At 41.4% G+C, this 25,344-nt stretch overlaps 2 protein-coding genes across 5 annotated transcripts in view; one reads left to right on the top strand and one right to left on the bottom strand.

Moving 5' to 3' along the window:
* The window catches only part of LOC105569219, a 135,060-nt gene extending 110,135 nt beyond the window's left edge, over nt 1–24,925 (top strand). For 2 of the 4 annotated variants that reach the window (XM_012025482.1, XM_012025485.1), the window contains 5 exons: nt 96–206; nt 1,793–1,906; nt 14,355–14,425; nt 21,659–21,934; nt 22,942–24,925. In XM_012025482.1, the coding sequence (XP_011880872.1) occupies nt 96–206; nt 1,793–1,906; nt 14,355–14,425; nt 21,659–21,934; nt 22,942–23,061 (692 nt within the window). In that variant the 3' untranslated portion in view covers nt 23,062–24,925. Of the gene's footprint in view, nt 1–95; nt 207–1,792; nt 1,907–14,169; nt 14,259–14,354; nt 16,434–21,658; nt 21,935–22,941 lie in introns of those variants that run through there. The other 2 variants (XM_012025484.1, XM_012025483.1) reach the window with 2 other exon arrangements.
* Nucleotides 24,673–25,344, bottom strand: part of LOC105569304 (kelch-like protein diablo) — a 2,905-nt gene continuing 2,233 nt past the window's right edge. Inside the window, exons 3-4 of the mRNA XM_012025659.1 lie at nt 24,921–25,321; nt 24,673–24,849 (exon numbers count right to left, since the gene is read on the bottom strand). Of these exons, the coding sequence (XP_011881049.1) occupies nt 24,673–24,849; nt 24,921–25,321 (578 nt within the window). The remainder of the gene's footprint in view (nt 24,850–24,920; nt 25,322–25,344) is intronic.

Below are 25,344 nucleotides of genomic sequence, written 5' to 3'. Positions count from 1 at the left end.
GAGCACGCGGTAAATATTCTGCGAACTTTGAATTCAGATATTATACGAATAATGGTGGAACGCGCGAATAAAAGTTAACAATTGTGTTGTCGCAGGGTCGAGAAAAACCGAACACCTGAGCGATGTGAGAGGAATATATGGACGGATACCAAACGGACTGGGCAGATTCGGCGAAATTACGAACACGTGGAGGGACGTGAAGCGGGGTGAGTCGATAAATTAACTTATTGTTAGACTCACGACTGGTATTTTATTTAAAAAGTCACTGTGGAATTTGCGAGACATTAATGATAGGCGTAGTGACCCGCGTATCAGAAACTACTGCCGCGTTTAAATTTCTGATTATTTATCTTGAAACGCATTTCCTCTGGCAGAGTAAATTCACATACTTAAAAATTGATTAGTCCTTTGATGCCAATAAGCATCCGTTTATTTGAATCACATTTACTTTTTCATACGTTATTATTATATTTTAAACAACCGTACAAAAATATAAATGTAAAATTAGGTAGTTACAAATGTATGAAAAATGTTTTAAATTTTTTGGTGAAACTAAATTATTCTGTCTAGTTTAACAATGCCATTGTACCACTTTATAAATTGTGCTGCTAGATTGCTGGAAATATAGGTTCTCGATTCTTCTTTCGACCCAGTTTCGATTAACGTGCGTGGCATTTTTGTTTTTAATGGACAAAATTGTATTTTCGACCGGAGTCCATTGTACGCAAAACATTGCAGTGACGAAAATAAATGAGCTTTAATAAATGAAATTTCGTGCGACCCGAATCTTCTGAAATATGTGCGACATTGTATAAGCATTCGAATTTCATCTCACGTACGTATCACATGGTGAACCGGATGACGGATGAAGAATAGAAAAAGCGACGATAACTCTGTTCATCGAAACTTCAATTTCCAAGTTTTGATAAATTTCGCTTCTTATAAACTTTCGTTTCAACAAATAAAAATGTTTTGACGAATGTTCCTCGCTGGAAACCCGAACAAATTTTAGTATATTGTTAATCTTTGAAATTTTATATTACAAAGAGGTGTCTGGTTTCAGAAAAATCTTATATAGTTGACCTTTTGTCAAGACAATAAAATATTGGATTAGCAAATGATAAGCAAAAAAAATGCGCTTTTAAATATTACAGAGTAATTTTACCACCGAATGCGCGCGCACTGAACGGTATTAATGTTCTCGCGAGTACAAGCTAGAGCAGACACTTTTGAGCCTTTTTATCCCGAGATGGTTAGAGCACCACTCCGATAGCTTGCCAAATTCCCAAAGGGACTCTGCCTATAAATATGTATGGTAGCGTTTCCAATTTCCTAGGAAAGAGCTATCGAATGCCGAGCGGCGCACATCGCCTGAAAATGCTAAGCAACCTCCGCAGTGTGCCCTAATTATACCGTAGTTATATCGACGAGGTCATTTAATCAGGAATTCTTCCCTGCGAGTTTACTCGCGAACTCTTTTCGCGATTAACATCCCTAATTCAAAAGTGACTTCAGTCCGATTGAATTTACTTTGCAATCCTGTCTCGTTAAATAATAGAAAGAGATAAATGGCACTATATGTTTATATAAATTTGACATAGAATTATCTTATATAAGAAAAGCATATAAGTCACCAATAAACGGATGCGTTTCGTAGTTTTTACAAGTTCGTTAGATTGCATCACGCAGAAATATCAACTTGTCGCATTTATCGCCTACAACTAAGTAGATTTATTCGATTAAAAATTGACAGTTGAATGTGCGATGCCATTACTTGTGTGTTTTTTTCCAGCGTTAAGCCTGCTGTGCGTAAAAAAATTTTCCGGCAGCGGGACAATGCTGGAGGCGCCGCCCGGGAGTCGCGAAGACCTCGTAGAGGCGGCAAGAACTCCATGTACACCCACCGGTAGGTGACGTCGACGCTTTATCATAAAGTTCGAAGGGAGTTTCGGTAACTCACGAAATTTATTAGTCCGCGTAAACACGCTTTGCTTTGACTGTGCGAGCACCGAAATAGATGGCCACGGCTTGACGCCACTGTACATTATTGATAGTTGCGATTACATGAAGCAAAATGCGAATGAAACTTAGCAAATTAAGAACCTCGCCGACGACACTTGCGCATTCAAATTGGAGGAGGCGGATTATCAAACTGGCGCAGTGATAAGTTTAACAAATACATTAAGATCGCTTCACGCGATCGCGCCAACGCGAATAATAACTAACGATATTGCAAAGTGACTTTCTCGTTACCTCAGCAAAATCTGAGAATTATGTCAAGTTAGGGAATATTATAATACCTTCATACACACGGGGAGACGCGCACACGCGCACCCGTATTCAAACGCGGGAAGATTTAAGAAATGAGATCGCGCGAACGTCAGAAATTTTCCGGTGCTAACTTGATAAGCACACGAGCCCTCCATCTCGTCTATTCATGTCCATCCCTCAAACTTTATCACCGCATCACGACGGCTATCACTCACCTCCGAAAGGCAACGTTACAAATTTCCTCCGAACCAGGGTACGACGAATTACTCCCTCGTTATGTCCCATCAGATTGCATTCCGGCGCTTCCGCCCTAACGCAATAAATTAATTCCTTCCCTTATCTCCTTCTCTGCCTGGCAATTACAATTTTGCCCGGTAACGTCGTTAGAAAATTATCGTCGAGAAATTTTCTGTTGTGCCCGTCCCTCGACGCAACCGTCCTTTGTGCCGGTGTCGTAGAGAAGCGTCTCCTTGCGCGGGTGGTTGCAGACCGACACTATTTCCCTCCCCAGACCGGTGTCGCCGACACTGGTGGTAATTGACACCGTTTTCACGGCTAAACCGCTTTCCAATTTTCCCCTTATTTTCACGATGTAATAACTTACCGAGCCTGGCGTAAGTTTAACCAAGGGACGGGTCAAGGGGGTGAAAAGGCTGTTGGCGGCGGCTACTAACGGTATACGTGTACACCGACGTCTCCTTTAGAAGCCGCCGCCGAGATAAGCTCTCATTGGCGACCGAAGCGTAATCACTATGGCTTCCTGAAATAGCGCGTCAACCCCTTGCACCGCCGACGCCAAGAGTCCTTGCCGGAGGAGCTTCGATCACTCGGTGGCGGAATATCTGCGGTAAGAATTATGGTCGAACGTTGCGGCGAACTTGATCCAATGGAATTAAAATCGCAACAGACAGCCGCGATCGAAATTAAAACATGCTTCTGCGGTCAAAAACCGCAGCACTCTGTAATACGAGGTGCAAGTTGATTAATTAACTAATTGCTTTTAATCGCTTTTAATTTATCAAATTTATTTCCACGCTATATATAACTGAAATGCAAAAGCAAATTCTGTCCTGTCCAAAAAAAATAAATAAAAAATAGCGCGTGGCTTATGTAACCAGTGCCAGCGAAATGTAGACTCGCACTGCTCGAAACGCGATCGATTCCCTTTTCGCATTTTCGGGCTCCATTTTTCCGCAGCATCGGGGACGTCATAAATCTCATGAGGAAGCACTCTCGCGAGTGTTCTCTTACAAGCGAGTGACGCGCTCGATGATGATCGTGATGCAGATCGAGAAAATTGGCGCCGCTGCGGGATAAAGGCGTCCGGGGGTCTCGCATGACGCGGCCCTCCCGCGTCTCGTGTCCCCGGCCTGGGATTTCCATCTTCGCTTCATAAATCAAAATGTCGTCGATTTCGTGGCGGTCGCCCGTCCGCCGCTAACTCTCTTGCGCGCCACCGCTGCCTGGGATCGTGTAAAAGTAAATAACGACCGATCGAGAAATGTCGGCACGTTTTAAAGAGCTCGGTTTTAAAAAGTTTCCGAAGGTCTCTCTTCGTCTGCCTCCTTTCTTTCCTCGCCCACCCTATCGCCCCGCAGTTATTCTCGTGCTCGCGAAGCAACCTAGAAACTTTGGTAATTACGCGGAATTAAGCTCCTTAAAATTTATAACACGGCTTGACACATTGGTAATATAAGGAGCAGAATGAACGACCGGATGGAAGATGCAAGATAAAGAAAGATCGTGTCTTTTCCAAATTTTTCTTGTAGCAAAAAATATTATTTATATTAAGTAATAATCTTGATCGCATTAGTAATATATTAATATCTTGTGAGTGTATATGTTCGTGATATTTGGCCCGTGTAAAACAACCAATTAACAAATGTAATTGAAAGCACGTAATAATTTCCGCCAGTGATCAATCCGTTGCGTTAACTGCAGTAACCGTTTAACTTGTCTTAAGATCCGAGGCGATTAGTTTTAACCCGATTGCTCATATTATCGACTTTCTAAAAAAAAGGTATAACAATTATTATATGTTTAATATATTTATTTCAATACGCAGTACATTATCGTTGGTGTTGCAGTCTATAATGTTTAACAATAAGTACATGACAAAATGGTATGCTCTTCTCTCGTGGATTCAACATCGAGCGAAGTTATAATGCGGAAACAGTTTGCGACGAACAAGTCGACGCGCACTGAAATTAATAATAACGCGCATGAGAACATCCTGCGCCGTCTGTTGTATTAATTAATACGAAATTCTAGATCGGCAACTGTCACGCCGACAGCGGAGCCGCTTTTCTTGTATAATTAATAATGATCTTCGAAGTTACCGTAAATGTGGGCGTTTTGTTACGAACTTGGATAAATGCAGTCCGCGCAGAATGCGAAATGTCGCTAATGGGATTAAAAAGTAGGAGAAATTTAGACGGGAATGATTAAAATATAGAAGAAGCGCATCTGGCGCGCCGAATACATTAATTACTTTGCGTATATTAATGTCCTTCTTCTTCTGAATATTAAAAAAAATGTATGGCACCTTTTCTAATTAATCGTACAAAAAATTCAGATTCGGAAAATGTCAAATTAATTTTGATTTAATTGACGACGATATTTAAGGCATTTTTTTTAAACATGCAGCTGACATTTATTAAATATGACATTAATATTATTTAAATATTATGTCCACCAAAAGGATGATAAAAAACCGAGTGTGTTATTTGCAAAACTCAATTGACTTGCTGATTAATTGCCCGTAACATAATTAATGATTGGACTATACTTTGAAAGGTTATTTAAATTATCAAGTACTCGGTCAAAGATTTAATCTTACAAGATTTCGAAGATGGCAACAGCGAACTTTAACACGCAAATATGAAAGTTCGCATCCTAACGAACATACCATTATGATTTCTAGTGCTTCGTATTCTCGCTCTCCCTCTTTCTCTCTCTTTCTCTCTTGTACGATGCATATTGCGCGTTTCCATATTTATACGCGCAGGCGACCGTATAATGAAGGCACCGATAATGCGTCCCGAACACAATTTATCGGTGATAATTGACGAAACGGATTACATGCGCGAATTGCGGCTGCGATTACTATCGACATTTTTCCTTTCCCTGTGTCATCGAGAATTCGATATCGGCCGTAACGAACGACTCGATCTAATTAAACTTGCTCGCCGAGAGGGACGCGCTTCGTATCGCACGAGTGTTTGCAAATAAAACCGATCCTCCACTCGATACTCCAGGGCTAATACAAAAAAAATAGTTTCCGTCATTACGTGTCGCGCTTGTTTTCGTTTGTACTTGCCCATTGAGATTATTAAGTAATAACCATTAGAGATTATTACCAAAGTGTCACTTGCCCTTGTTGAATTAATTTTGCAAAAATTACCTCTAAAGAAGAATAATGCGAAAGATTGCTCTTCTATTAAATCAATGTGTGGCTAAGTTAGCATAATAAATGTTATGCAAAAATTTAGCAACATTATTATTTGAAGAAATTAGCTGCCACTAGTTATTACCCATTCAATATTAAATTACATTGCTTATTATTCTAGTTGAAAGACTGATTCTCGCTAAACTAATGTGGAATCTTCATTGTAACTCTTTGCCAGCCTGCTGAGGTAGCGAATGTTTGAACGATTTATAGTGCAGTTGGCAATATTTGCTGGTCAAACAAGCGAGAAAGTTATTACGTAATTTCACGCATTATTATAATATGCCACGGTGAACTTCCCCAAGGCAAACTTTTGCAGTTACGTCCGGTAAAGCGTGCAGGCTCTTGTTTGCCCCCGCGCGATGCTATCGGGCAGTAACGATGGTGACGTTAAGTCATGCGTGCTGACTGACTTACTCAGGGTCAATAGGGCGTCGCGAGCTGTGGCATTTGGTATCGGCCTGGGTTAAGGAACGAGATCAAGTGAGTGTCTCGGACAGTATGGGGCCCCGACTCGGTTTTCGAGGCAAATACACCGAGGTCCACTTGGCTAACATTGAATAATTCATAGGGTCCGACCGAGCGTCTATACGCCATCAGAGCTATGCCAATAGCCGTTGCACCGTTCATCACGGGCTATTGATTGGGGTGGCGGTTTTCCATTCTCTCTGCCCACGTTTCTGTTATCCGCACGTCAGAAATGAATACACTTCGTTAAGTGTAATTGCCTGCATGGGCAATTTACTTTGCAGACTCGCGCTTTCTTACGTTCTCTTGGTAGAAATCTAATTATATTGGTTTCGAAATAGCAAAATTTGCCTTCGATATTAACGCGTCGCTATTATATCAGTAATTTTATTAAAGTTGAAAGCTTCGAGCAGTAAGATAGCATCGTACGTCCATTAAATTTTATCTACCGCGAGCGTTAAATAGAGAATACACGCGATGGAAAAAAAGCACATATTGTCATGAAAAAAATATACCCGAGTGAAGATTCATGATAAGCTAAAATGTATATACATATATACATATGTAATGTGTAAAATGTGAGTGTGCGGGTCAGGGAAGTAAAAAAAAATTGCAGAAGTTAATGAAGCAATTACTTGACGTGAGGAAAACTTATTCTAATGAGTAAAGTTTATTCTAATGAGAAATCTTGGGGAAACATCGATTGCGAAATAAGTTTGAGGAGCATACTTCATAAAGCCGCGGACTTTTAGCAGTGAGTTTTCTAGGGCGCTAATAAATACGGCGAGAACAGAAGGTTAATTGAGTTCTGTTATCGCGCCGTATTAGCCGCGCGGCGGGGGCGCAATTTTTTTTAACAAAGTTCGAGAATGGGATTATGTGCGCGCATGCATAATCCTGTTTAAAAGTAAAGCAAGTCAGCGTGTTGTACGTGCGTTTAACGCCCGATTGTTTATTAATGTGTAATATGCCAGTAGTTTACAATATACGAGACGCAATGCGCGAATATTCAATCTTAGTTTGATCAACTTGAATTGATTTTGGCGGAAAAATAGCCGTTCGCGTTGAAATTACAAGCGAGGGGGATAATTTTTGCGAAATGGATTTTAGGAAGGGGGGGGCGAGTGACGGGAAATCGGAAGAAGACCAAATAAAAATGTAAGCATATACCGATAAACTCGCCGGGCGACTTTATGCATCGCCGTGTGCGCGGGACAGCTTAAATGGTCGCAAAAAGTGGGGTTCGTAACGGGTTGCGAGCAACGGCTGTTTATCAACCCTTTCGCGAAGCGCATTGACTGGCAAAAACGCCGCGCGTCTCTCGGCGCGATAAAGTTCGTCATCGCGCGAATGTTTGTTCACTTACGGCGCTGCGCGAGATTGCTAAACGGCCGCGATTCCGCCGCTCTTGAATCCGGGATCCAAGGGGCTTCGTGAGCGCCTGTGAAAAGATTGAATAGCCGCCTTGAAAAAAAATCTCTCGTGTAGCTCGCGAAGTTTAAACTGTCCAACTGTTTCCATACAAGTGTAGCACTTGGTATTTTACACGAACAAATTTCGTAATACCGCGTTCCTTTTGGTATTTTAACTTTTAACGATGGCTCCCCGACGGAGCGATTTTTTTTCCCCGCAGAAGCCATCTCCCGCAGTTCCGCAGCGTGATTTCTGCGTAAAGTGCTAAAACATTTTTTCATAAGGGAGCGCGCTTTTTCCGCCCGCGCTCTCGGTTCGCGGCGTAAATTTGAAATTTGAAATTAAAATTGAAGGGTAATTTGACCTTTAACCTATCGCGTTGTCATATCAAATATCATAATTCATAACGTTACACGGCTTCTATTCTGACTAACGTAGATGGATGATCGGATTCCGCAGTTGTACAGATCGCGGTTATAAATTTAGATTTACACGGAAACCCGGAAGCCTCGTCGCGCAGTGCTTTAGCTACTCCTACGTTGTTTGGTATTATCTATCCACATTAATCTCCAAAATCTCGTTGTGTATTCCAGTTGATTTGCAAGTGCTAAAGCGTAATTTTTTTTATATGAAACAAAAAATCGCGGGGTTTATCGAGAAAGCGATTCGTCAGTTTGCACGTGGAGTTTGCGTCCCCATAAAAATCCTATAAAAATCCTTGTATCGCATTTAGGATTATACGGTTAATGGTTCGTTTAAACGTACAATGAATGCGTAATGAATGCGGCGAGGTAAGGTAAAAGACTAATGGATTTTGCTAGCGATATATCAGTCTCTACGCTGCGCCGATAAGATAAAGCGACGTTTAATTTCGCCCGGCAGATCGCTTGTCTCGACAACTTGAAATTCCGTTTATACGAAATGGTACTTTTCCATATTATTCCTCGGCGGGCGGTGGCGCTGCGACGTACGTAAAGCCATGAGTTATTTGGCTGGACGTAGCATCCGACCTTTCCTGATACAATATTGATTCGATCTCCTGGCACGGGCGCGCACGGGCTCGCAGCATAGAATTTGCATATGGAATTACAAGGGTACGGAGTAGCAACGTATAACGAATCCGTGTTTGCCGTTTGATTGTACGGAAATTGCATCGGGCGTCGACGTGCGCGCAGTTGACAAGCATGATTTCCTGGACTTGGTGGAACTTCGATCCTGTGATCGGTCTGTCAGCGAGAAATGTATCTGAATTTCTGCGGGACGAGATAAAACGATTCCGACAGCTGAATTTTGAGAGACCGGTCTTTCACAAAATCGCTCGGGCTTGAAAAAATTATAAAGCGTATCGTCATTCCTCGGCGTAATTTGACCGGAATTCAAAATCCGAGCGCAATAGCGCATTTTTGTGCACACAAAAGTGGCTTTCTTGCGTAACTAATTTGCACCGCATATTCAATTTATTTGGAATCTATTTCTTTCAATGACGTTATACAATTATGCAGTTAAGCGAACCGAATCATGAAGCGCCCCAAAATAGTAATTGTCTGTGCGTCGTGTCACACGTAAATCATTATTCTACGAGTAATATTATTGTTGTTCGGCAAATACAACAACTGAATCGTAATTACAATCGAATTTATTGTTTCGCTGTATTCCGATTAAATGCAGCACTTTACAATATCAAAGTTACGAAGTTAGTATCGCAGAGTAGAGCAGAGTATTAAATCAATTCAACTGCAACTTATTGACGCCAGTCGAGAAATTAAGAAATAAAATAAGTGTAGAAGCGGCTTTACTGGCACTTCTTTATTAATTCTTTATTAAAAACAATTATTAGAACTAAATCGTTGTTAGTGTACACAGTATAATACGTTTACAAAAATATGTGTAGAAAGTGACATTAAAAATAGTATATTAAGGCATATTGTGCTACACGAGTAGTTTGTATAGCATTTTGCTCTGTACAAATGTTTGCTATTAAAATGTAATGAAATAACGTTTAATATTTGCGGTGGTCAGAGCACGGTGTGCGTCTGCACGCACAGCAACCGAGCGACCTGGACTACTTGTAGGCGTTGTCCGTGCAGCATTTTCGGTGCCTCTGAGAAGCTTTCATGTGCTGTCATCCTCAGGATCGTGAGTTTGTCGGGGCTGTAGATCAAATATTCTGTCACAGAGCTAGCGGTGATGTAAGCGATCATTTCGTTCCGCCGCCGCCGCCGCTCGATATCTCGTAATGATTCTACGTGCTGACAAATCTCTTCCTGTGCGGCGCATTGTCTCTCGTCCAATTTCCTTATTTGCAGTCACTCTGGTCATTCTGATTGGATCCTGTGTGGACAGCATTGCGCTTCTGTGTCATTTTGCTTTAGTCACTCTCTGAAATAGAAATAGGCGATCGAGGATGTTAGAAAGGATTTAGCTTGCGAGCAATGTGCGCGAAGCGCGTTTGTTAAATTTAATCATAAGTCCTTTGTATCAAAGTCTTATTTTCGTCTTCTGTTATCTCGAAGGACCAGGCTTTGTATCTCGTGGCAATTAGTAGCCACAAGTCGCATTTTTCACGTCATATCGCGATATTCAAATACATATCTGCGCACATTTAACCGAGTATTCACCAGGGAGGGTAAAAGTAACAGCGATAAATCCATGATAAATGGTATTCGTAGTCGAACGGCCACGGCTAGAAAAGTAATTAGCAATAAATTCTCGCGGTCTGATGTGCCGCGCGCTCATTTCGATTTCTTTATGTCCTGGCGAATATCTCCAGGAAGCATCTCCAGATGAGCGTCGGTACACATCTACAATTCTTTTAAAGAAAAGCAATTTGAGAAATTGATTATGAGGAAAAGGCTCTCTTTACATTTTAACGTAGAATTTTTGTTCCTCTATCAATTCCTTATTTAACGAACAATTATTTGTGCAGTATATCTTCTCGCACTGTCAATCTCTATTGTTTTACTTGACTTGCTCCCTTTCTCTCCCTCTGTTTTTTTGGGGAGTGGGGGGGGGGGGATTGAGAGGTGACAATAGGAATCTGTGAATTCAACAATCTCTCGCGCGGAGAGAGAGAGAGAATTTTTTAAATAACTCGATAGATCAATTCACGATTCCTGTCGCAAACACGAATGACTCGTTCTATTTTTTTCGGTCACGCTCCACCGTAGCGATTGGATGATTGTTTTGTTGAAAATTCACGATATCACCCGCGAGCGTAATTCTGCGTTAAAAATTGGTCAAAGCCAAATTCTAAATATAGAATGCATTCTCGTCTCGCGCAAAAAACGAGGGCACACACGTGACAGAACATAGGGAGAATTGGCTTCGGCCACGTCGACAACTGTCGTCTATCATGTAACACAAGGAGATTTGTCAAGATTGGCTCGATGTTGCGCTCACGTTACTCGCGATGCATTCACGGAACATTGCTGCATCGAGCGTACTGTAGTCGCATATTACGATCGCTCGCGGCATTCTTTTCCGAGGCAAACGGGGCCGATCTTCGAAGTGGACGTGTAGCTTCAGCCCTTTGAAAAATAATTGCCAAGTCTTCGGCGTTCAAAGACGACGGAAATATCCCGTGAACTTGCGATACGAATTTGTGTAGCACAATTCAAGTGCGGTAATTTACGTGGAAAGTTTTTAACCGGTGCACTGTCATGGCACGTGAATGCATGGGAAGTAAGGCAAACCGGCCGTAACCGACACCATAGGGGTTGTAGCCGATTACAGCTCGTGCGACACGCGAAGAATATGGGAGGTGGAGGGACATATATCAGTAGCGTGAAACAATTTCGATATTTGCGGTATGCAATGGCGATGCGGTTTATGGACGCAATTCGGAGTGCCATTGTGTGCACCGCAGCTTTGTATTTCCGCCTCTTTCGCCCAGTACCTCTGCGTCTGGGCAATCTGTATACATTCCAGCCAAAGCCATCCATCGCGATATACCATAAAGCACAAAGACAACATTATTAAATTTTCACTGTGCTGTATCTGTCGTGAATTTATTATAAATTGATATTATTAATTATTTCGATATAATACGCGCGGACAAGTTTTCATTAGAACGAACGATCTAGACGTAACGTTATATTAATGAGCCTTTCGGATCAATAATTTTGTTTGCCGATAATATTTTAAATATACACCGTTTCCATCCCGCGGGCACTTTTCCTAGGTATATACATTCTATATATAAGCTCTCCTGGACCTTGTTGGGCTATTTTTGTTTGCTTGACAAATTAACGTTCGCTGCCGTGGAGATTAGCGTTTGTTTGTAATTCATATTGCAGCTGGAACTTTGAAATACTCGAATAGACATTCGCAAGTTTCGTTTTCATAACTTCGCATTTATTTATTTTTTTGTTTAACTGAAGCGAACATTCGCTGTTGTCATCTTCTCTGGCAATACGTAGTGATCTTTGTGCCGAACGATTCTGCGCGTGAATGCCCGCCAATGTTGATTGTAACAATATTGTCCATTCAAACAGCGTTATCATGGAAATGAAATCTTTCACAGCGATACTTCGCGTAACGAGAGATCGGTTTTCAGTCAAGCAATTTCGGTCGGAATTCTCGGGCGAGCCGAGTCTAAATGAACCAGAAACAATAAATCTCTCTCGCCAATCGTTTTGCGCCGGCTCTCTATCGCCGTGTACGCACGGCATCGCGTTATTTCGCGTCGCACTCGCGCGATTAAACATCATTACGAAATTGTGTCTCGAAACGATCCCCGGCGTCGAATTATTCATGATTCTTAATTTACGCGTTTCTGTCTCTCTGTATATATCGTGCAGAACGAACTGCTCTTTAAGCGCACACATAATTTTCCGTTTATCTTGATACAAATTCTAGCCTTTCTACTGAAAGTTAAAAATTTAATCCATATTGTTCTACAAACGCACTGCTTCTCGCAATAAAAAAATTTCTCTCTTTGTAATGTAACGCAATATCACATTTATCTAAATCTTTTCTTTTCTCGCCCGCAAACGCTACTAGATTAAATTCAAAATTATCTCCGTTCGTTCGACAGTATTTCAAGCCCAAATTTACACGCGTACGTTCACTCTTTTGAAACGGCGTAAAGTGCCGCGACAAATTCTGTTAGCCCGGAGCGTCCAGTGGCCTCAAAGTGACCCTGCGCGTTTTGGACGAATGCCTTTTAGCAACGCAATGCCATCCTCGCAAATTGAAATTCCCACCGAATCATTGAAGTAACGTGCCGCATATCCTTCAGAAAAGAGGTACGGAAACGGGCGAGTCGCAGCGTTTCATCGTAAATCGGCCGTCCGTTGGATCCGATTGATTCTCGTATATCCGTTTGGACGATACGCGAATGTAATATAATAGACGAGGTCGAAGGCTGAGAACCTTTCGATCGAAATGAATCGTTATCAAGATCCCAAGTGCCCCTCGTTCGCTCGGAGAATATCACGCAATAATTTTTGAAAAATTGCCCCGTTATATCTGCCAACAGCTTCCGATTCATAAATCGTCGATAGAAGACGTCATCGCGTTATGAATACAACTGTTTGAGCATTCAGCGATCTTTTCAGAATATTGCTTGCGAAATCTAACGACGATTCTCTCGGAAAACGCGTCCGAGTGGTAGCGTGGGAGTCACGGAAGGCGAGGAAGCTTTTATATCTGGCGGAAAATATTTACAATGATTAATTGTAATTGATTGCAGACTTAATTATGTTGCACGTATAACATAAGAATAATTAAATAAATTTATTCTCCTTGTATATTAATTATACACAGTAAAAAATCGTGTGTTCAACTGTTAAAACTTAGAGTGGACTTTTGGGGACACGTAAAAATGTTAATGTTAACATTTTATTTTTTACTGTGTAATTAATTTAATTATTAAATGGCAGAGGCTTTTTTCTTAACGTTTAATATTATTGAATATGTAATACACACGCTTTTAACATCATCGTTTACATTACTTGCCCGTTGTATCCCGTTGTAACAGGGAATTATTAACAATGTAAATTGGTGGCCGAACTATGTGATTTTGAGTCACATGATCGAAGCGCTAAATTTTGTACTGACAGAAGTATTGGTTCTCTGATGGCGCGATCGACCGCTATCTCGCTGTTAAAGTTTTCGCAACCGTGTTGCAACGACCGCAATGCTTTTGCCACCACTCAATTATTTTCGCTGCCGATAATAATTTTTTTTCCGCTGAAACAACAAGCGTCACTGCGAAAAAAAAGCTCGTTAGCCCTTCAACGGTTATTGCGTCTGCGTTATTTACAATCAATGCTGCGGCATTGGTCAGTTACATTTGGACAAGTTGTTCTATGGGAAATTATTTTATCCAAAATTCATGCCAATTCCGTCATTATTAAAGACACATTTATCACTTAACAGTTGTAATAACTGACGCACAACTGTATACACAATGTTGCATAACGCAACGTAATATACTCGTAGTAACAAGAAAGTTGCATGTACGCAAACATTGAAGCGAGTCAAACGCGATGTAGTAAGATAATGTTAGAAGGACTCGTCAAGCCCCAAGAAAATACAGGGCTGCAGGGACAGTAAGGAAAGGACATCGGGGGTCTGAGCGAGCATGTTAGGAAATTGCTCTGTGCTACGCTGCATCCAGCGTAAATTAGAATACTGCGGTGGCGCGGCCGCGAGCGTGAGTACGCGCGGGTATTACCGGCATTAGTGTGCCGCACAGCTCGCAACCGGTTGGATCCAATTTAATGTGCTGTCCGCTCTCCTTGGGTTTCAGATCTGGACACGATGCTGTACGGTTACACGAACAGCATATACGTGCTGGACCACACGCCTGAATCCTTGCCGGTGAGTACAATTCGGCACGTAATAGGCCACTTAGGTACAGCTGTTATTGCGATCCCCTCGTGATCCGGGGTCGCTTCCATATCCGAATCATCGTGATCGGAATAACCGCACAGTTATTTGTATTTGTCTCGTATTATACTAAAACTGACTGTACATTTTTAATAATTTACGCTAATTGGTGGGACAATATTAGGAATGACGGAAGTCAGTAATAAACAGCACTTTACATAAATGACGAATATATTGTATCTAGACTAGATAGCTTTCTTACTTCATCATAAAGCGATTGTTGGCGGCTTAACTTGTACGCGCACATATTTGAAGAGAATTAATTCGGCAAACAAGCCATCGCCAGCGCGTGCAATACAATACGTAATCAGACCGTTAACCGCAAACGCTGCTGCAGAATGCATCATTTAGTGTAACTGTTATCGTCGTAATCACGTAGAGTCCTGTAATCGAAGTGGTAAACAGGCTAAATAACGGTGATAAACGGTAAACACAGGAGTAATTCGAAACGCGCTCTAAAATATCTCTTATCTAATCGCGAGATCGATAAAATGCATCGCGGTAAAAGCTGATTATCTGGACACGATAATTTGGAAAACGTGTACTTCGGGAAGGCTCAGTTTTGCGCGCGCAAAATAAGCAATTATACGATGCCATTATTTTACGTTCTAATGGCCATGCGATTCTCGATTAGATCCCATCAATTATTGCTATAATTGCATAGCCAAACTCCGCGCTGCTCGATGCATAATAACGCATAGATCCCAATGACGATAACCGATTAATTGAATATTCGTAATGCAATTAATCAAACAATCGCATAGCTGTAATTTGCGTTAGAGTTTACGAACAATAGCAGTGGTATTTACTTGTTATTCGTTAAACTAAGTTTTAATTATGCCCGATGAAAAAAGATATGCCGACCGCGGTACCAATTAAATTCAAGTAACACGCGAGCCTCGAATTTCGCACTCGTTAACACGTCGTGTGGTAAACAGCCGCGAAATTTATTCATATCCGCCAAACCATTTGCTAGTAAATGAGTGTTCTTACTAAATAATGTTTCGGAACAATTCGCGCGTACAACTGCAAACGCACACCCGTGCAGATCCGTCAGTTAGGTTTTCACGCGCTCGCGTAGTCGTTCCTAGACAACGTTAATCGCCATAATGCGTATCGACTAGGAACTGCTATATTAAACAAACGCATAATTATCTGTTGTACACATATTGCTATTGTTAAATTAGTATTCATTGTCGGGCACAAAAGCTTTTGCGATTATTTGCGCAACGAATAAATTAATATACATTATAAGTAAGGTATCGCTTTACCAAATATTGTTCCACAGATAAAATTATCTGCTCGTAATGTGAGTTACATGCCTCGCTAACAGTAACGTGCACAAGATTCTTGCCAAACGCACGATAAAAGAGATGTAGGTATTGCGGGAAGCAGAGAACTACATATAGGAGTGATATTTTCGAGAATTTTCGTATCATTCTCAATCGATCCCCACGCCTGTCAAAATCTGGGCGAAATCACCACGAAATTATCTCATTTCAAGGCTCTTAAGCCATTTAATCGCGCAGACCGAAATTGCATCGTTCAAACATTTATGCGACATTTTGCGCGTTGCATACATGTATTCGTGTATCCTTTACGGAACAATCATCGTCATAATAATTATAGCAGGAACGAGGACTATCGTAATCACGTTCGCGAGCGCGAACGCGCGCGTTCGCGAATGTATAAATTTGCTACGAAGTCGATCGGCGCGATGATACCACCGGTATGTTATTATTCGAATAATCCATCAGCAACAACGTGACTTAACGAACGTGATTACAATACATTTGGGAATGCTCCGCAGATGTTACAAAGTACCGGCTAAACGTGCCCCGTGATATGGTAATTAATGCGGAAAGCATTTCGTTCACAATGATAGTGCATTCGTTTAGACTCGCGCATTAGCTTTAGTAATTTCGTTTGGTAATTTGCATTAGTGCGAAATCGGCAGCGCGACGCGAATATGTAGCGAGCTCTCGAGCGATTTCCCGCAATTATTTGGACATCGCGTATGCGACAGCGATTTAAAAAAAAAAGAGTAGAAAAGAAACGCGTCGCGATACATGTACGGTGCACGATACGCATCGAAGCGTGGAAAAATGCATTAATTAAGCGAATGTCATCTGTGTCAATTAAAGCCCTTTTTACGCACCGTTGCGCGTGTTGTTTTTACGCGTTCTACAAAAATACGTCCAAATAGATCTATCTCTGCTTTGGCCGTTGTCATAAATCCCGTATATTTGTATTAAATTATGTTTTATACGTAAAATGCTTCATTTTACGATTATGTTGCAGATTTTTTTTTCAATCGAAACATGATACACGGAGATAATTTTCTCCTAAAACACCCTGAAAAATCATGTAATCGTGGAAAATGTTTTTCGAAATTTTACCGTACATTTTACTATTGAAATGTACACTAAATAAAATTACCAGCGAATTGTATGGAAAAATTTCAAGAAACACGTGAGATTCCTCAAAATGCCGCGTTGTGCCACGATTGCACGATTTTCAGGATAAATTTTAACAGGAAATTGTCTCCGCGTACATCGATGTAGCGGCAAGAACTGCCATAACGATATATTCTAATCAGTTATTATATTCGCAGATAAATTTTCCTAGCGGAGCTCCTTCGCGTAAATTATTATTAACGATCCAGCGGAACATCGCGGATAAATACCTCTCTCATTCGTACGTGACAATTATCGCTCCCGTGGAACAAAGAAGCGGGATCATGATCGCCGCGAGCGGGACGCGTGCTCGGTCCAAGGGGACTTAATAAAAATCCCAGTTTCAATAAAAGTAGATTTGCCATGGGCGTGCTTTATTAATCTGGCCGCATAAGCGCACGACACCACCCCGCGGTATTAATCTCACCTAAACATCCCTGGCGAACAATGTTCTCCTATTACCCGCCCAACGGCACGCGAAAACCGACATAATTATCCTGTTTCGCAAATCGTCCGACATGTCCTCGTGCGTGCGCGCGCGCGCGCGCGCCTGTGTCCTCCCGCCCTCCCGTTTTCACCCCTTTATCGAAAGTTTCCTATAGAGCTTCTGTCGGCATTAATTAACTTAATTAGATGGGTTCTCTTCATTAGCAGTCGCCTCTCGATGGTTTCTGTTGACAGGGGTTACAAGGGGGATTAACAACGCGGGAGCGAATGCTGCCTCTCCCGGACGGGCAAAACGCAGCCGGGCACTATCGCGGATTCTCTGGCCGGAGTTATAAACAATAATTTCAAAGGAGGGATCGGAAAAGCCCCGCGAGAGCCGTGCGTGTACATACGACAAAACACGTTTGCTGTTTAATGACGTTGGATTGCGCCGGAAATATTTAATATCCGGTACAGAAGGGAATTAAATCGAAAAATAATGCGGCATTAAACGCGTTTCATAAATCCGTAAATGCTGCGAACGCTAACGATAGCTTTATGCGATGTATAACGTTGATATAACGATACCGATTCGGTATTTGGAAAATTGATGCGCATTAATGGGAACGGGAGGGAAACGTTATTGTAAAGCTATTTTTGTTAATGCGAGCTTGCCGCTATCGCTTCCATTATCGCAATCTTCGGCTTTTCAATTTAACATGTAACGCTAATTAATACAGAGAAACAAAGGGAGATTTTATTCTCTGCTAATTGCCCTGTAAATTAAAAAGTCTTTCTTTCATTAGGCAAATGTGTTTGCTGAATGATAACGGCAACAGTTATAATATGAGTTAACGCATAATTGCTATATTATAAAATTAATTCTGGATGATTAAGTCGCGCGATCGATCTTGCTCCACTTTCTTTTTTTCCCTTGGTTGAAATTAACATAATTCTTGATTCGTCGGTTCACACAGGTGAAGGCAATTGGGACAATTTGTGAACAATTAGGTTATTCGGCGTATATATAAATTGGAAAGGTTGCCGTTATAATCTACCCTATTGCTTGCAATACCCTTGATTTACCCGATTTTCCGCCGGCTAACCAATAAACCATGCTTACGCCCAATCAATATTGAAGCTAATTATCCAAAGCATACCGAAATTCAATTTCCGGATGGTCAAATTCTCAATTTCAGTATATAGAAGGTCTAATGGCTTTTATTTTGACGATACAAAAATATTCTGCGGATCAATAATTTGTGCTGTCAATAAAAATCGATGGGCAATATAAAAATAACGAGACCTCACTGACAAGAGAATTGGGGCAGGGAAATTAAAAGTATTTTAAAAAAGATTTTATTTTTTACACAGCGCAATGTATTATCTATTTACGAAGCGTATACATAATTAATTTCATGTAATCCGCGGATTCGTTCACAAACGGGATATTATTTCTGCACTTAATCTTGTGAAAATTGGAGCGGGATAAATTCGAAGCCTAAAAAAAGACGTTTTTTTTTATTCGCTCTGCAACGTGTTATCTATTTTTGAAGCTGTCTCAATAATAACGCGCGGATTCGTCCAAATGGAATATTTTTCCGCGCGATTTTGCGAGGCGAAACATAATGGATAATATATCTTTAGGGGGTGCTGTATCTCGCAGTACATTTTTCAACATCAAGTAAAAATTATTTCTTTCCCCACTACATAAACTCCCTCTGCAAAATCCGTTTCCTCGCGGGCAAAAAGTCTTCGTCGGTCGTTTTATCCAAGTCCGCCCTTTCGACCGGGTTATCTATCAGTGTTGAAGGATTCGAGAAAAGTTCGCGCGCAGCTGAAAATACCAAGACCGACGGGATATGCGTCCCGAGGGATCGGCCTGGGATACTGTCTTCCACTGTACACTCGGTAACATCGAATCAGCCTGGCGCTTGTTATCGCGCCCACCATTTGATCTCTTTTGCCATTTTCCGTCGACCTCTTTTGTTCGTCGTCGACTACCCTGAAGATGACGTTCCCTTCAGGCGTCGCCCTTGAATGTGATAAAATAAAGATCGCGCTCTCGCTGCTCGGGAAATGGCCGGAGAGAAAGTTTTTGTTTCCCGTGATATAATCGCCCGATACGCGGGGACGTGCAGAATTGATCAGCCGCGGTAAAGGGTTAAGGACGCCGCTTTCATCCCTTCTTCCCTACTGGATAATATTAAGGAAGGAACTTTGAGCTTAAAAGAGTGATTGATAATTTTGTAGCTTTAAATCTGAACAAAAGTTCGCAGATTATTCGCGCCCCTTCAATAATATAATTTTCGTAATTGAGTTAATCAATTTAATTACATAATTAAAAATTGACCGTAAGTTTATTTAATTAGTTCACATCGACGATGAGATTACTCTGACAATAAGATTTTTTTATTGCTTCTTCGCGTTTATTATTTTCTGCGATATTGAAACGAATTGAGATCCTTTAACGAATTTCAGTTGCACCGAATGCAGCATCCCGTTGGATTGTACGGGGACTTCCATTTTCCTTCTTAAACTTCTCGTAGATCGAGGTACATTAAGCGGAGAGCTTAAGCTACTTCGACAGTGCTCGTAGATGAAGCTCGCCTGGATTCGCCGAAAGTGTATCTTGCATTTTCGGCGAGAGTTCACGACGTGTAACAGCTCGCGAGCGGCGATCGCCTGAAAATACTTCGAAAACCACTTCGTCCCGGTTTCGTTGATCGTACCTAGTTTCAATGTGATTTTCAGCAAACCCGATGTAAAGTCTTCCCGACGAAAATACGAGTAAGCAAGCATTGAGCTAGCTAGATAATAGCGGAAAGCGTGGAAGCAACCCGGTGCAATTACGGTTTTTCCCGACGCACTGGCGGAACGGTACCTGCGCAAGAGCCGCGAAGTTTCGCACAAGTGGAAAATTGTTCACGCCCCAAGATGAAAATTGAGATATCTCCGTCCGAAATTCTCCAACTTTTCAAGCTGAATTCAATTATTCGTTCTCGCCAATTATTTCCTTCCGGTGGAACGATTCGGGGACCCTACAATGGTCGTTCGTTTCGTGAATACGCTCATTTTAGTGAGCAATTTTTAATGATCCCCTTGTGATTAAGCAAATCGCTCTCTAAATGTCGCCGTCATCCGAGTTCGCGTTTGAGCTCTCGGCATATCCCCCTGTTTTACGCACGAGAAGTTTTCCCTTGTAAAACACCGCACGTAGTGCTATATTAATGATCTGTCTGCAGTTTATTTCTGACCGTAAGGAATGAGGGCAAGTTGTGTGTACGACGAAAAATTTTTCTTCGAATATAGAAGTTTGATCATTATCAGATGAGTTTGAAATAATAATGTACGAACGAATGCTCGGCGCGCGGTCCTGCAATTTTAATATCACGTTTATATTAAAAGTTTCCAAGTATATATTTCAAGCCCCGAAAGGGCGAAAAGAGGTGGTGGAGCACCGCCGCAAGACGTCTGCCTTACATATTCGTGAAGATGCATCCTTTAAGGGAAAAATACTAAGATATAAAATTAAAAAATGTGATATACTCGTACAGTCCTCGCTAGTTTAATAACGTAATTTTAATAATTTTCTGCTTCTGAGAGCGAAAAGCACGGAAAGGTGTCTTTACGGGATTTTCTGTAAAAAGCCACACTAGAAAATAACATTCGTGAACATTGCACCGATTGTTTAATATAACGATTTTAATAACACATCTCTTCCATCTCTGAGATACGGCACGTTTTTCATTGTCATAATATTCACGGTACCCTCGCCATTGTTAGAAAAGTCGCCCGGGGGTGCGTTGCGAATGAGAGCCTTCGCGATCCAAAACGAATAGGACTCTGGGAAAGGATATTCTCGTTGAGAGTGTTAGCTTGTCAGGGACACAGTATCCTTCGCTTCTATAACAAGCATTCGTTTTAGCCTCGCTGGACACTGTACTTGTGCAATTCCAGAATAGCGTTGTACGCATCGTTCACGTTGAAACTTCAATGTCGTTTCTTCAATTTCCGAAGAAAAATTTGATTGGCAGAATTTAAAACTATTGTTCAAATTGTCGAAAGATAGCGAGAATTACTGAAAAGAAAACCCAGTGTATCTTTAACAAAATATCTTCTTTACATGAGCGAATTTTTACAATAAGAAAACATGCGATCCCGGTGTACTTTATTAATTGATATATGTTATGAGACTGACATATTGTGGACATTATATATGCGTGTTGTACGCGATTATTACGCAAATAGCATCCACTAATTAGTAAATGTATGACCGTAGGACATGGACATGCTGCAACTGTTCGCATCTCCGGCAGGTAGAGCGTTACTCACGAGCGACAATCGGCCGGGGGGATCAACGTCGACCTCCTCCTTGTCTCGAGAATCCTCGTCGAGGCTGAAGAGCAGCAGGAGACCATCGGGCACTGGCACAGTCAGCGCGCCTACGTCGCCGCCAAGGCGGCGGAAGTCGAGCGCCGAGCTTTACAAGGAAGCTGTCGAGATTCTCGGCCTCACTTGCTCGCTGACCGATAGCTGTCGGTGCATCGATTGCCAGGTAATCATTTATGATTTATGCTCGGCACAACGTACATCACGCTCTGCTATGAGTTTTTGTGTGCAGTTTCTCGTATGATATGACTACATCGTGATGTACGATGCGTCGAACTTGATATATTAAAAACTCACAAAGTTACTGAATCTCGAATAAAATTTGATAATAAATTTATTATCTTAAGAGCCGAAGTTTTGGTTCACCTAGAGATTTGATTATTTGAGCGAACAAAAATACGAAATTCCACGCGATCCTTAAACTTTCATAGTAACAAAAAGGTACGTTTTGTCGCGTTTGCTTGTATGTACTGAAATGCCAGGCCATATTGTAAGTTAAAAACTTTATTGAAAATATTAATCGAGAAATATTAGATTTCATTAATATTTACGGTCTATTCTTTTTTTTCGTGTAAGCCAATTACGTCGCGCAGGCGGTTGCTGCAGACAAAATGCCGCAACGTCAATAATTGTATTCACGCAAATAAAGTTGATATTGGCTAGTTTGTATACTAATTGGACAATTCTGTTACGGATTACTCGTCGCGGAACAAACTTTTTTCACTGTTCCATTTTGGCCTGCACTTCTGGGTTCGTTAGCTACGGTCGGAAAATTCTGATTTGATTCCATCTGGTTGCAAAGACCGTTAATGTAAAAGCTATAAACTTCAGCTGTGAGTTATAAAATTTTTGTTAGCGCTACGTCAGTGGTTACATCGTTGGTTTAATAACTAGGGACTATTAATTAATTTTCCATTACGTATGTATATCGTTGTCAAGATATTTATACATTAATAACACATATATATTTTTATACACTTTTACTATTTTATACAAAGAAATATATTCGAATGAAAAAAGTATAGTAATTTATTAGAAGTGTATTAATTTATTATAATGTAATAATACATGCACTACTAATAATGTTTCTTGAGCACGTTTTCTTTATACGCTTCGTTGACTCGAATGAAATCCAAGTGCTATTGCAACTAACATTTGCTATTATTTTTACAGAGCAACTACTTCGACTGCGACGACGATTGCGGCGATGCTAGTACAGAATTGGCTGCGGGCACTCCTATTCTATTGGACCACGCACTATCGCATCATCTGACTGTGTGTTCCATACAGTAGCAAACGACCGGTAGACGAACATTTCGGCCCCTTGTTAGCCCGCTCTGCCATACGTTCGAGAAGAAGAAGATGACATCGTCGGCGTGTCAATATCTTCCGACAGCTGCACAACATTCGCGTTAAAAGCAGGAATTAGCGAGACTGAAAACAACCAGGGCGGCAATGATACTATGTAGATACCGAACACCGGGTAGCAGGAAAATTGAGTCGTTCGTTTCGTGAGTTTTCACAGAGTTGAAATATTTCTTTCCCTTACCAGGTAACTTATCTGACATCTCGTATGATCGGACGATTATTTGCTCAACCATATTTATCGGGTAAACGCAGCGTCAGGTTTCACGCACGTTACACGAATTATTACCCAAATACACTCGAACACGTTTGCTTTACGACAGTGCAGCATGAATATCGATAAGCTTATGACGATGTAAGCGAAAATAAGTTCTTGCAAATACACATTTGGTATCGTAGTAGCGGCGCGACGACTCGCATGTTTGTACCGTCGAAAATTGGAAAATTGCGTTCAGAAGCGATTATAAGGCACGGCTCAAAAATCGTTCGAATTTAAATCATGCCAAAACAGCGCCAAAAAGTTTACGATAGGATATCCTAATTAATAATTAGCCTGTGCACCGCGTTCGTACACCGTTCGGTCATCCATCAGATGAAAGTGCATCGGTATTATCCAATCGGATCGCCGACATGCGTGGTGTATATGAAGTCTGTATACATATATATATGTGTATGTGTGTATACATGCGGGATGTTCCGTGACAAGTCGGCCCTACTTGAGCGGTGGACAGGGGACACAAATATAATGATAAAACGCGCTCCAGAGTTCTCATAGTCACCAGTGGTAAATTAAATCAAAATTTTACTAAGTATGGAAACGACCTTACTGGCAATTCTTTATTATAATAAAACACACGGTTCCGGCCTGGTCCTCTTCAGGTAGCGAATTTACAAGAGTGCCTACAAATGTCTGAAGAACAGATAAACAAAATATGAAGTAAAGTAGGCTAAGTTCTTACATAACAGAAGAGGAAATTAAGGTGTTATTATTTATATAACAAGGCTTACAAGATTCGTCCAGATTAGAGATGTGAAAATTAAGTTAGAAGTCAGAAATTTCGTTGTGTCTTGTCGTCAGCGTTAGGAAACAGAACACGGAAAAAACTGATTTAGTTGATTCAGCAAATCTATAGTTTGCTGAACAAAATTAAACGTTTTAAAGAAGTAAATTTGCTAATGCAGCAAAGAAGTCGTGTGTAAGAGCAATCGTTACTTTGTTCATCAAACAAATCGATTTTTGCTGAAATTATCTTAGTTACTGCAACAAATCATTTTCGCTAAGTGCGAGACGTAGCTAGCGCCAGCCTCTGAGTAGTTCGCCGACCGCCGCTAGGCCGCGCATGGTGGCGGCCAAAAACTCGGAAGCAAAATTCAGTCTCGTAGGGTATAAAGAGAGGCACATATTCTTCTGAAGAAAGCGAGATTATCGTTAATAATTGGACAACGATTTGCAAAGTTAGTATGCAAACACAACAACTGTGTGTATCACACACACACAGTGAACAATTTTGCATACTAAGCTTGCAAATCGTTGTCCAATTATTGATAATCTCGATTCTCGCTTTCTTCAGAAGAATATGTGCCTTTCCTCAATGGTGTTATTCTTTCAAATTCTTCGATTTCCTCCCGCATTGGCATATGAGACCCGGCTCGTGTTTCAATCTCATGCTGCGGTAGTACCTTATGTCTCAGTTGTACGCGTAAATTATGCAATTGCTGGAATAGAAAGTAGTTACACATATTTTATTTGCGAAGTTTGTGGCAAATACAATTTCTGTCATTATTACCATTGCGTCGGCTTCACGTAATTTCTCAACGCTGGCAATAGCGTCATCGGAACACCGCCCACCAACAGCGAACACCTCTCCCCGTCTCGTAGGTCTCGTAGGTCTCGTAGGTTTCCTGGGCCTCGTCCTAGGTCCCTGCATCAATGGCCTCTCTCGCGGCAAGAGTAGGTAATTCTTTGCTTCGTCCACGAGATCTCGACAAGCGTCGTCGGAGCGAACCAACAGATCCGATCCTACGGTACCAACTAAAAATTTTGGACCGAGTAGCGGCAGTCGCACGTGCTGCAGGACCTGTGCCAGATGTTGTCTTCTCTCCGTGACGTTGTATTTCACCCAGTTCATCACGGCGCTGAACACCTGCTCCTCCGTACGTACGTTTAGCTCATCCGACGAAATAATGTCTACCAATTGGCCGACAGGTAGC

Source organism: Vollenhovia emeryi, unplaced genomic scaffold, assembly GCF_000949405.1.
Source record: "Vollenhovia emeryi isolate VEMERY1.0 unplaced genomic scaffold, V.emery_V1.0 DF939125.1, whole genome shotgun sequence".
In the NCBI taxonomy this organism is placed as follows: domain Eukaryota; kingdom Metazoa; phylum Arthropoda; class Insecta; order Hymenoptera; family Formicidae; genus Vollenhovia; species Vollenhovia emeryi.
This window is presented reverse-complemented; position numbering and strand designations above follow the sequence as displayed.